Raw genomic sequence first — 13022 nt, forward strand, 5'->3', positions numbered from 1 at the left:
GCACAGGTTTTGAGGAGACACCTTTCCCTCTTATCAACTTCAGTACAAGAAGTTAAATACCAAATCACCAACACCTGGTTTCCAGTACTTGAAGGATTGTTTCATCATCAATTTAATTTCCGCAGTTCTATAGATGAGTTTTTGTGTGTATCTCATAAATTCAAAATAATTTCTCTTGTAAATTTAAAATTAATCTATCTCAGGGGAGCCTTAATTCATTTTGAACAGGTACCTATACGTACAAGATAACCCTTTTGTAAAATTTTTGTATCTTACGATTTTTCTTCAAATCTCAGCCAGTTTTAATTCCTGTGATTACATTTTCCTGATGTAAACATTTCGTATAATAAACATTTTTACAAAATGCTCTAGTTTATAACAAACCTGAGTGACTCTAGCACTGACTAAAGTAACATCCATCAAATATAAGAACAACTGGAGGCTACAGAATACAATTAATAGGCTAATCAGCTGTGAACCCCTAAACCTTCCACCACATTCTTCTAAACTTCAAATGGCATATTTCTTTTTTGGCTATATGAAGCTCCAACCAACATCTTCAATTCTAATTATGATTACCACCAGTTAAAGAGTTGATAGTTCAAACAGACGACTAAGTTGACATTCTTAACTCTCTGTGGGCCGGCTCCAAGGGCTTATTTTCAGTCAATATATTAGCTCGTCAATAAATTACAGCTCCTTAAAAATGTAATAATTGGATAAGTAAAAATGTCCAAGATTCTAGCGAATTTTTTTTTACAGGGTTTGTAACCAATAATTGGTATTTGTTGTTAGTTATATACTGGACAATGACACAAAACACATTTTGTTGTTAGTTATATACTAGACAATGACAAAACATGTTTTACTGTAAGCACTGTTCACTAAATACCCAAGTCAAGTGTGTAACAAATTCCAAGCCTGGATATTATTATTTCAATGTGGTGCTCTTTTAGGAATAAATGGTGAGCATATTTCATTACAATAATTACTCAACCGAAACACTGAAGTTTACTTAAACTTATATTATGAAAAATCTGAACATCCAGAAGTGGTAACATTAAATTCTAGTTAAAAAAAACTAAATTTTCCTTTGAAAAAAAAATCATCACAGAATAAAAGAATACAAAGACTTTGATGCAAAGAAATATCTCTATTAAAATTGTTTTATGAAGTAACACCTAACCTAGATTTTTGGCAGACACCATAGATGGATATTTGAATTAATAATTGGTAAATAATTTCCTTAGTTTAAAAGGGAAAAGTCTATTTTTCTTACAATTACATGCAAAACTGATTCTTTCAAAATGCTTCATTGCACAGAAGTGCTAACAAGAATTCTACTTTCATATATTGGATAAATTTAAGATAAAAAATCTAGCTTACCTTATACATTATTTCCTACAAAAATAGTTATATAGTCAAAGCATCCTTGATCTTCCATGAAGCAGACATTAAGCCAACAAAATTTGTATCACAGATTGAACCACCAGGTAAATACTTGATGAACAGTTATTTTCTGCAACTAAAATTTATGTTTGATGAACAGAAACTGTCTGAAACATTCCTGAGGTATTTTTTCCTGCTGCTATTTACTACTGATAAATTCTTTATCTACACTAAAACATTTAATATGATTCAGCTTGCACCTCTTCTTTGTGTAATGATTCTCCTCACTTGGTATCCCTAAGCAAGTCACCTGTGACACTCACATAAGGGCAAGAATTGAGTGTTCTTGTTGCATGTATGTATTTTCAAGGGTATCAGTATTATGAATATCAATCCTGAATCATTGAGACAACCTTGGGTAAATCCTACAGCTAAAAGCCACCCTTCATATATACAGGCAATATATGATTAAAGCCAACTGTTTTACATTCAAAAGCTCTCAAAGTGACAACTTCTCATTGTAATATACAGTTAGTATGGAAACAGGAAAGACCAAGATATAAACAAAAATGCTAAGGCTCACAAGACAACTTTGAAAAGCTAAAAAGCCTTTCACCAATAAAGTTTACCTTCTTTAAACAATCATAATAACTTAATAAAAGAAAATACTGTATATATTCAGGAGCTGACCCTAAAACAATTAGGCAATTCTAAGAGCACATTTCATGGAAATGTCTGTCAGCCACCAAATGATACAACTGCGATTGGAAAAATTAATTGCAGCTCACCTATCATCTTGAATCACTGATTAATTTCTTTTTTCCCTTGGGGCTAGAAAGAGTAATTAGTGAAACTCTACGTGGAGTTTTGGCCTTGCTTGTTGGTGTTTTCACAGGAGAAATGTTTCTTGTGGATTTTATAGGACTTTCATTATCACCCTCAAATCTCTTGGTTACCTCCTCATCTAATTTTACCTCTGCAACCCTGTCATTCTTTGGACTTGAAACTGTTGTCAAAGGTTTTCGCCTTGGAGTTTTTGGCGTTGTCTTTACTGGTGATTTGTCATCACTTCTGGCTTTACCCTTAGGACTGGATACTGTGGTTAGTGGTATTCTCCTTGGGGTTCTCTGAGTTCCTGCTTGTGAGGGGCTGTCTTTAGCTGCCTTTGTTGGACTGTCATTATCTCCTTCTGCAGTAATGGGTGCTTTTACTTTTTCTGGAGAATCTTTACCTAAACTTTTCTTTTTATCTTTTGGACTAGAAAGTGTGGTTAAACTTAAGTGACGAGGACTCTTTGATGACCTTGTAGGGGTCTTTGCTGGGGAACTAGTTGATTTGTCTGGACTCTTCATCTCAACATCCATGCCTGGTTCCTGCGCAGAAAGAAAAAGTTATGTAAATTTTACATTGCAGCAATTAATAATGTTATAAATGGATTTCAATAACTGAAGCCAAAAATATAATGTACTCAATGCATTAATCTTGATTACAATATTCCAAAATAATATCACCAATTATACACTTTAATACAACTAATATGATATTGTTATTTTACAATAGAAAGTTTTGTACATACTTACCTGGCAGATATATACTTAGCTTACGTCTCTGACGTCACGACAGAATTCAAAACTCGCGGCAAATGCGACAGGTAGGTCAGGTGATCTACCCCACCCGCCGCTGGGTGGCAGGTGTATGAACCAATCCCCCTTTCCAGTCATAATTTCTCTTCCACCTGTCTCCTGAGGTGAGGCTGGGAGGGCCATCAATCGTATATATCTGCCAGGTAAGTATGTACAAAACTTTATTGTAAAATAACAATATCATTTTTGTACATGAACTTTCCTGCCAGATATATACTTAGCGGATTGACACCCTTGGTGGAGGGAAAGAGACAGAGCTAACAAGGAAAAAGGGGAAACAACATCTGTTGTAGGATACTAACAAACCTTGGTTCTTACCTGATAAGGCTGAAGACTTCATAGTTACTGCCTATTAGTCTGCAAAGCCTGAAGAGCTACAGCGAGGGCATGACCTACAGCTGAAAAGACTCTTTGGGTCTACCGAAGGGATTTGATATCCGCTTACTCAGTAGAATCCAAGTCGGATCATGTCAATGGGGATTAGCCCTCTTAAATGACAGAGCCTGACCACTACCAATGCAGGGAGCTCTAGCACAAACAGATCACCTAACCATTCTAATGTTAGCAATACGAATAGAAAGAGATGCCTACCACATCCTCTTTCAAACAACCATAAAAACACATACAAACAATAGGGGAAAAAATTTACAAAGGATATGCTTCAGCTCCCTGCCCCAGCACCGAATCCGCCGATACATACGGGCCTAACGCGAAGCACTTATCGTAAGTAATCTTGACGTCTCTAAGGTAGTGGTTCGCGAATACTGAATTGCATCTCCAGAATGTTGCTTTCATCAGATTCTGGAGTGACATATTCTTGTTGAAAGCCAAGGACGTAGCAATGGCTCTTACCTCGTGAGCCTTGACTTTCAAAAGCTTGAACTGATCCTCACCGTAAGCCAAATGTGCTTCCTTCACGAGGCTTCTAATAAAGAAGGACAAAGCATTTTTAGACAATGGTCTACTGGGATCCTTTACAGAGCACCAAAGTCTGTCCTTAATGCCCTTAAGAGACTTCTTCCGCTGGAGGTAGTATCTTAAAGTCCTCACAGGGCAAAGAGTTCTTTCCGGCTCTTCCCCTACCAGGGGAGCTAAGCCTGGAACCTAAAACTCCTTGGCCAAGGATTTGAGGGGTTCTCGTTCTTAGCTAGAAAGAAGGAAGGAAGGAACAAATCACGGAATCTCCTTTGAAACCTACCCTTCCTTCTAGAGCATGAAGCTCGCTAACTCTCTTGGCAGATGCTAAAGCCAAAAGAAACAGAGCCTTCTTCGTAAGATCCTTGAAAGAAGATGACTGGGGAGGTTCGAACTTCGAGGACCTCAGGAAACGAAGAACCACATCCAGATTCCAGCTCGGAATTTGAGACGAGGGTTTCTTGCAAGTTTCGAAAGATCTTAGCAGATCATGTAGATCTTTGTTGTTGGAGATATCTAAGTTCCTGTGCCTAAACACAGCTGCTAACATGCTCCGATATCCTTTGATGGTCGAAACTGCAAGACCGCATTTTTCCCTGAGAAAAACCAGGAAATCTGCGATTTGGGTCACAGAGGTACTGGAAGAGGAAAGCTTCTGGTTTCTGCACCAACGGCGAAAGACGTCCCACTTCGACTGGTAGACTCTAAGGGTAGAGGGCCTTCTAGCTGAGGCGATAGCCTTCGCTGCCTTAGCTGAAAACCCCTTCGCTCTGACAAGACTTTTGACAGTCGAAAGCCAGTCAGATTGAGAGCGGGGAGGTTTTTGTGATACCTGTCGAAGTGGGGTTGTCTGAGCAGATCTACTCTTTGTGGAAGAGCTCTTGGAAAGTCCACCAGCCATTCCAGTACCTCTGTGAACCAATCTTGGGCCGGCCAGAATGGAGCTACCAGCGTCATCCTTGTCGCTTCCGAGGCCGCAAACTTTCTGAGTGTTTGACTCAGAATCTTGAATGGAGGAAAGGCATAGACGTCCAGACCTCTCCAGTCTAGAAGGAAAGCATCGACTGACACTGCTCCTGGGTCTGAGATCGGGGAGCAGTAGAGGTCTATTCTCTTGTTCTTTGCTGTCGCAAATAGGTCGATATGAGGTCTGCCCCATAACCTCCACAGGTCTTGGCAAACTTCTGAGTGCAGAGTCCACTCCGAGGGGAGCACTTGATTCCTCCTGCTCAGGAGATCGGCCCTGACATTCCTTTTTCTCCCTGTATGACCTGGTGAGGAGAACGATCTTCCTTGCCTGAGACCACAACAGCAAGTCCTTCGCTGTTTCGTACAGGGAGAAGGAGTGTGTCCCCCCTGCTTTCTTATTAAGCCAAGGCTGTGGTGTTGTCCGAGTTGACCTGAACTATAGCATTTCGGACGTGGGGCTCGAAGGCTTTTAACGCCAACCACACTGCCATCAACTCTTTGTTGTTGATGTGCCAGGACACCTGTTCCCCCTCCCAGGTGCCTGACACTTCTCTTGACCCTAGGGTCGCACCCAACCCATCTCCGACGCGTCGGAAAACAATGCTTGGTTCGGGTTTGGCATGTACAGAGACAGACCTTCTGCAAATCGGAGAGGATCTGCCCACCACAGAAGGTCCTTCTTGATTCCTTTTGATATCATGAAGAATTCCAGATCTAGAGAGAGACACCTCCAATTCCGGTAAAGGAAGAATTGGAGAGGTCTGAGATGCAACCTTCCTAGAGAAACGAATTGCTCCAGCGAGGAAAGTGTCCCCAACAGACTCATCCACTCCCTCGCTGTGCATGCATCTTTCTCTAGGAAGGTCGTTAGTTTCTCTCGGCAACGAGCAATCCTCTCTGGTGACGGATATGCCCGAAAATCCGGAGAAACCATCCGAATCCCCAGATATATCAGCTCTTGACTGGGGATTAATTGTGACTTCCGGAAGTTCACCAGAAGCCCCAACGAACTTGCTAAAGTAAGTGTCTTTTGTAGGTCCTCCAGACATCGTTCTTGTGAGCTTGCTCTGATCAGCCAATCGTCTAGATAGAGAGACAGCCTCACTCCCTCCAAATGTAGCCAATGTGCTACATTCTTCATTAAACCCGTGAAAACTTGAGGGGCTGTCGAAAGGCCGAAGCACAAGGCCCTGAATTGGAAGATCTTCCCTCCCATCATGAATCTCAGAAACTTCCGTGAAGAAGGATGGATAGGCACATGGAAGTAAGCGTCCTGAAGATCTAGGGACACCATCCAGTCCCCTGGACGAAGAGCCGCCAACACTGAAGAAGTTGTCTCCATGGCGAACTTCCTTTTTTCTACGAAGACATTCAGGGCGCTTACATCCAGAACCGGTCTCCATCCTCTTGAGCTCTTGGGAACTAGGAACAGTCTGTTGTAAAAACCCGCAGAATGAGGATCTTTCACTAGTTCTATCGCCTCCTTCTCCAGCATAAGATCTACTGCTAGAGAGAGGGCTTGATTCATGATGGGGTCCTTGTACTTGGCTACCAACTCCCTCGGAGTCGTCGTCAACGGAGGTCTTGATAAGAAGGGAATGAGGTAGCCTTTGCGGACAATCGAGAGTGACCAGTTGTCCGCCCCTTTCTGGGCCCAGACGTCGGCAAACTTCAGAAGTCTGGCACCCACTGATGTCTGGAGAACTTGAATACTACTTCTTCCCTCTGATGGATCTAGAGAAGGTCTTCCCTCGTTTAGCGGGTCTAGATCCTCTAGACTCTAGAGGATCTAGACCCGCTAAACGAGGGAAGACCTGCTAGAGGAAGAAGCTCTGGCAGGAGGGACTCCTCGAAAGGGCTCCTGCCTAACTGGAGTCTCTCTCTTGGTTTTAGCCTGGAAAGAAGAGTGAGGCTTCCTGGTAGACTGGGCTAGCATGTCCTGTGTAGCCTTAGCTGAAAGGGCACAAGAAACATCCTGAATGATCTTCTTAGGGAAGAGTTGAGGAGAGAGCTGAGAATACAGGAGAGAGGCTCTCTGAGCATGAGATACTGATTTCGTCAGGAACGAACAGTAAACAGATCTTTTCTTGATTACTCCCGCTCCGAAAAGGGAAGCTACTTCACTCGATCCATCTCTCACTGCCTTATCCATACACGTGAGAACACTGATAAGATCCTCAGGTGAAATGGAATCCGGGGTCTGCGTCTTCTTGGCCATAACGCCCAAAGACCAGTCTAGGAAGTTAAACACCTCCAGGACTCGGAACATTCCCTTCAACAGGTGGTCAAGCTCATTCATCCCCCATGTCGTCTTAGCAGACATGAGGGCAGAGCGTCGAGAGGAATCCACCAGTGAAGAGAAGTTCGAGTCTGCCGAGGAGAAAGAACGAGGCCCAAGGGTTCTCCCGATTCATACCAGAATCCTAGTTTTCCAGTAGCTTAGAAGGAGGGAAAGAGAACACCGTCTTCCCTTTCTCTTCCTTCGAAAGAAGCCACTCACCAAAACCTCTAAGCGCCTTCTTCATAGAGATTGCAGGCTTCATCCTGACACAGGATGAAACCTTCGAAGTTTTCGAGGTCGAAAATAACGATAGAGGTGAGGGTGGGGCGACAGGAGAAAGGGCGTCTCCGAATTCCTGAAGCAACAGGTCCGTCAAACGCTTGTATGAAGAAACGGAGGAATTTCTTTTTTCCGCCGAAGATCCTTCACGATCCTTACGATGATAGGCTGTCTTGTCCTCAGCCGAGAGTCCATCCTTGGAAGAACGTCTGGAAGAACTCTGACATCTAACCGGGGAAGTCATAACTTCCGTTGAGATTCTGCCTGAAAACTCCTTCTTGTCAGGATGAGGGCGTATTCTAGGCTCTTGGCGCCTAACGAACGCAGGGCGAAAATCTGGCGAAGAGCGCCTATTAGGCGAAAAGCGTCTATCAGGCTCCTGGCGCCTGTCTAAAGGAGAGCGGCTGCCTGGCGAAGAGCGCCTGTCATGCGGGAAGCGATTATCAGGCTCTTGGCGCCTGCTGCGAGGAGAGCGAATCTCTGGCGACGAGCGCCTACCAGGAGAGAAGCGTCTGACAGATTCCCGGCGCCTAACTCGAGGAGAGCGAAAATCGGGAGAAGAGCGCCTACCAGGCTCTTGGTGCCTGCTAAGCGAAGGGCGGCTGACAGGAGAAGAGCACCTGTCTACCAAAGGGCGTCTGGTCACAGGAGAGCGGAAGCCTGAAGGAGAGCGGCTACCATGAGAAAAACGCCTACCAGGTTCCTGGCGTCTGCCAGCGGGAGAGATTCTGTCTCGAGACGAGCGCCTGTCAGGAGAGGCTCGTCTACGGGAAGCATGCCCCTTGTCCGACGGAGAAACGATGTCCGCAGGAGAGCGCCTGTCCGTTGAAGAGCGCCTCGTACTACGATCCACTCCTGGAGAGAGGGCGGTTACTGACGAATAGCGTAAACCTGGAGAAGAGCGCCGGACTTCTTTACCGGGAGCGAGACGTCCTTCCTACGACAAGAAGTCACAATCAAAGAGTCAGCCAGAGCCGTAATCTGCGCCTGCAGACTAGCCAAAACACATGTAGGAGATTTAACAAAGTCCTTCACGGGAGACGCAGCTCGATCCTTACTAGGAGAGCGAAACTCCAAAGAAATCCTCGGTTTCTTCACATCCAATCCAAGATCTTCCGAAAAAACTTCAGGGCTGGAGAGAGCGGAAGAAGCCTGCCAGGCTCTCTTCGACGGCCGAGAAGCTTCCGAGGAGCTCCAACCACGCTTGGGCGAAGGAGAAGGCGAAGACGAGAAGCATTGCCGTAAGACTTCTCTCTTGGCGCGATCCAAGGTAGCCTGGGAGTGAACATCAGGCGCTACCGAGGGGACGCCTGACCGGTGGGGGTTCTCCCTAACCTTCCTGCGGCTTTCGACTTTCCTCCTCCACTGGGTCTGGGAGTCTGGAAGAGGTCTAGGCCTAGAAGCATTAGGGAGCCGATCAGACGCACCCTCCACTGCACTGGGATCACTGCACAAATTACTATCACTCTTACCTTCTAGCACTTTAATTTTCAGCTCCATGCTGCGAATAGTGGCTCTCATAGTGTCCACCTCCGAAGGCGCATCTTCGGGTTCGATGCAGGAAGCAGGGGCTGAAACTGGTAAAGGCGCTACGTCTACAACAGGGTTATCAACTTCAAACTCGCTAGCGCGAGACCTACTAGAACTCCTAGATGAAGCTTTCCTAACCTTGTCCTTCTCAAGCTTTCTTACATAAGAAGAAAGCGCCTTCCATTCTTCTTCATTCAAATTACCACATTCATTACAAGGGTTAATAAATGAGCAGTCATTCCCCCTACAGCTCATGCATACTGTGTGAGGGTCTACCGCAGCTTTCGGTAGCCTCACCTTACAATCGCTAACAGAACAAACTCTGAACATAGTTGATTTCTTAATTTCTAAATCAGACATAATGAAATTCCAAGAATAATCAAAAGAATAATAAAAAACCGGTCCACAAATCGCAAATGCCAAGCCAAGGAGCAGGTACTTCACCAAAAGTCCGATGAAACAATCCAGGGCGAAAACGAGTAATAATCCAAAATCGAGAGGTATCGACAACAGATGTAGTCGACACCGGCGACAGAAAAATTATGACTGGAAAGGGGGATTGGTTCATACACCTGCCACCCAGCGGCGGGTGGGGTAGATCACCTGACCTACCTGTCGCATTTGCCGCTAGTTTTGAATTCTGTCGTGACGTCAGAGACGTAAGCTAAGTATATATCTGGCAGGAGTTCATGTACAAAACTGACATATTCATGTTTATGACCCCTAATTTAAGGGGTTACAACATTTTGGAAATAAAACTACACTAATTAAGTTATGTATATTCATAAAAACATGATAATTTTTATTATTACTATAATAATTGAATAGTTTAAAATCAGACCACATCAAGTTTCATTTCTCGGATTGAAGGGAGTGTTCCTAACAGTCACAATTGAAGCAAGAATGGTTGAGGAAGTTGGACAGGTGGGTAAGAAAAAAGCAAACAAGTTGAAAATCAAACTTACAGTTCCAAGCCGTCCCAAGTTAGCAGAAGTAGTTCTAATGTCAAGGTGAAAAGAGTGCATTGGTTGAGGTGAATGTAGGTGGTGGGTATAAGTGAGCAATGGTAGGGGTATTGCACAAAATGCAGACAGTGCATTACAAGCACAATAATCTGTTTGGCCTCATGCACATGAGGGGCACTGACTTAATACACCCTAACAATGAGTACTCAGATTCCGAAGGGCACATCTTTCAGATAGAATAAGCTGAAAATCCTGCTTCCTTCCATTCGTGAAACAGCAGTTATAGTCCGACAGATCTAAACTGATAGATTGTTTACTTCCTTGAGAAAAACCCTGTTGCCAGTTCTCTCTTAACCTATAAATCGTCCCCTTCTTAAGTCCTCAGCCATCTCCCAGCGAGGCAATATTTGGGACAGTAATAACGGTATAAATAATAATCCATAAACTCAATCCCTATTTTATTTGGTTATTACTTTTGAGACTATTTATTGTTATATTTGTTATGACATATACCCTTAAATTTTGCATATTATATTACAGATTTTATTTGATGATCTTTTTCATTAAAAGTAATAAAATCGGTAATTGCCATTCAGTCTTATGACATTTTCTTATAATCTTGCCAGTAGATTACCTCTATTTATTCTTTTCCGTCTGCCATACTATCCATTTCCTAAACAAGTTTGTAATATTTTGCATTTCACTGCTCTTCATTTTAGGTTTCCCCCTCACTTTCATTCAAGTTATGATTTACTTAAATTTCATTTCCTTTTTCACTCACGGTCTGGACCGTTATAACTCATAAATCTAATGTGTGTAACAATTTTTACTTTTTATAAGGTTGTTGCACATACTCATCATTGGGAGAGAGAAACACTTATTTACAATAATTACCACAGGAATTGTAATAATATGATTCTATAGAAAATGTACATTACGAAGAACCTTCGTTATAAGATGATCTTAGTTCAATAACAGATATCCTTTGCAGCATTGCCTATTTGCAAGTTTTTGGAATGTAACCTAAAGCAAGAAGTCATTCTTTTTGGAGCTAGAGTTCTCAGCTAGACCGGGCCGTGGGGCTTATCCAAAGGGTAGCTTAAGAGATAATTCCTTTAAACTTCATGGTTTAATAGGCTTGGCCCACCTGCATATCACCTGTCAAAGGTAACAGGAAAAGTGGCAGCATCTTTTGAAACAGTTGTCACGTTTATAAATGCGATTTCTCATTTTATTTACAAATAAAATTATAATCACAATATGTGAACGCTTAAGTTCAGGAAAACATGCTAAAAACTTTAAACTACCGATTTATTGATTCATGTGTTATAAAGTAAGGTATTCAAAACTGGATACTGGTAGATGTGGCAACAGGGTTCTTACCAAAAGACGAAAACAATCTCTCAGTTTAGATCTGTCGAACTATAGTTATTAACTCTTATTATAATGGTAAGGATGGAAAGCAGCAAGATGAGATAATGTTGAAATTTATGGGGCTACAAGAAGTCTAGACATGAGCGGACCACATTTGTCCATTGACTGAAGAGCATTTAGAAAACCTATAAGGGGAACCTCAATAAATGCTCCCAGGAGCAAGTCTGTTGTGAAACAGTCTTGTAAGAACTGGCTTTTTAAAGAGCAAGCAACAGATTCAGAGGAATGGTAGTGCTCGCTATTCCTGGTGTTGTCATGTTGAAAACATTTCTTTACTGAATGAGAGACCAGAGGACAAACACACCCTATAACTGCTGTCTTCGGAAACTGCAAAACTGGTAGTAGTACTAGGCAAAAAGCAGTCTGCATGATTACAGATTAAGCACGCTGAGAGGCAATACCACTACTCTGCCTAACAGTGGCTGGCTATATATAAAAGCATTCTCCAAAACAGTGCTCTTACGTTTGATGCTGATGGATGCGCATACAAGCGAAATTCAGTATTTACATCATATATAAGCTCTTCAAAGGTGATTTAGAATAACAAACAAGTGTAAAAGTGATCTCTTTTTCTCACAAGTGATAGAAAATTCATCAGGCTAACTCTCCAGATGCTTATGCAAGTTCCATTCCATTTGCTTATGCAGTGAAACAGGAGCATATTTTTGTTTACCTCTCCATTCTGGAGGAATAAGAGGCAACAGGCTCTGCAAATTACAAGCCCAATTCTTCTTTTTTTGAGTGTGTCTTGAGAAGGAACTGAGAAACCTGAAGGTAATTGTAAAGTGATAAAGTAGAGGCAAATTTTAAAAAGGGGCTTATTTTAAAATTTCAAATCACTTTGGTTACAAGCTGGCATTCACCCTAAATCATTATTCAATAGGGGCGAGCATCCCCCATGGACGGATGCCACCTCTGATTTTTCCTTATAGTTGTGTTTTAACACTTTTTGTGTGAAATAGGCCCTTTTTGAAATTACCATATGGTGGGGGTTAAGTTAAGTATATAATAGTTTTACCAGACCACTGAGCTGATTAACAGCTCTCCTAAAGCTGGCCCGAAAGATTAGATAATTTTACGTGGCTAGGAACCAATGGGTCACCTAGCAACAGGACCTACAGCTTGTTGTGGGATCCAAACCACATTATATCGAGAAATAAATTTCTATTACCAGAAATAAATTCCTCTAATTCTGTGTTGCCAAGCCAAGAATTGTGCTTCAGACCACTGGATTGGTAGCCGAGCACAAAAACCACTTGTCCAACAATGACTGTATATGGTGGGGGGTACAGGAACTAAGCATGCTCATAGATTGGCCCAACATTGCAGTAAAGGAACAAACTATACACCAAATTGAAGCTTGCACTATGCATTAAGACGTCATTGTGTTAAATTTTCCAATTTACCAATCACAAGGCGGTAATTGTGGTCTTGCCTCACTTTGACCCCTTACCTCCCCAAAATTATCCTTTTTGCCTAGAAATGCCTCCAAAATGTGCAAAATTCATAGATTCACTATATGTATTGATAATATGGAACTTGGCAAAGACATAGAAAGGCAGTTTTTCACCAAGTTTCATCAGGCTGGGGGAATTAGGGGTGCGGGTTGCATGAACC

At 42.5% G+C, this 13022-nt stretch overlaps 1 protein-coding gene across 2 annotated transcripts in view; it reads right to left on the reverse strand.

Moving 5' to 3' along the window:
• Window positions 1-824: 824 nt before the first annotated feature.
• LOC135222929 (chromatin assembly factor 1 subunit B-like) overlaps window positions 825-13022 on the reverse strand; it is a 62455-nt gene continuing 50257 nt past the window's right edge. For both annotated transcript variants that reach the window (XM_064261371.1, XM_064261373.1), the window contains exon 12: window positions 825-2762. In XM_064261371.1, coding sequence (XP_064117441.1) covers window positions 2181-2762 — 582 coding nt within the window. In that variant the 3' untranslated portion in view covers window positions 825-2180. The remainder of the gene's footprint in view (window positions 2763-13022) is intronic.

Source organism: Macrobrachium nipponense, chromosome 8 (assembly GCF_015104395.2).
Source record: "Macrobrachium nipponense isolate FS-2020 chromosome 8, ASM1510439v2, whole genome shotgun sequence".
NCBI lineage: Eukaryota > Metazoa > Arthropoda > Malacostraca > Decapoda > Palaemonidae > Macrobrachium > Macrobrachium nipponense.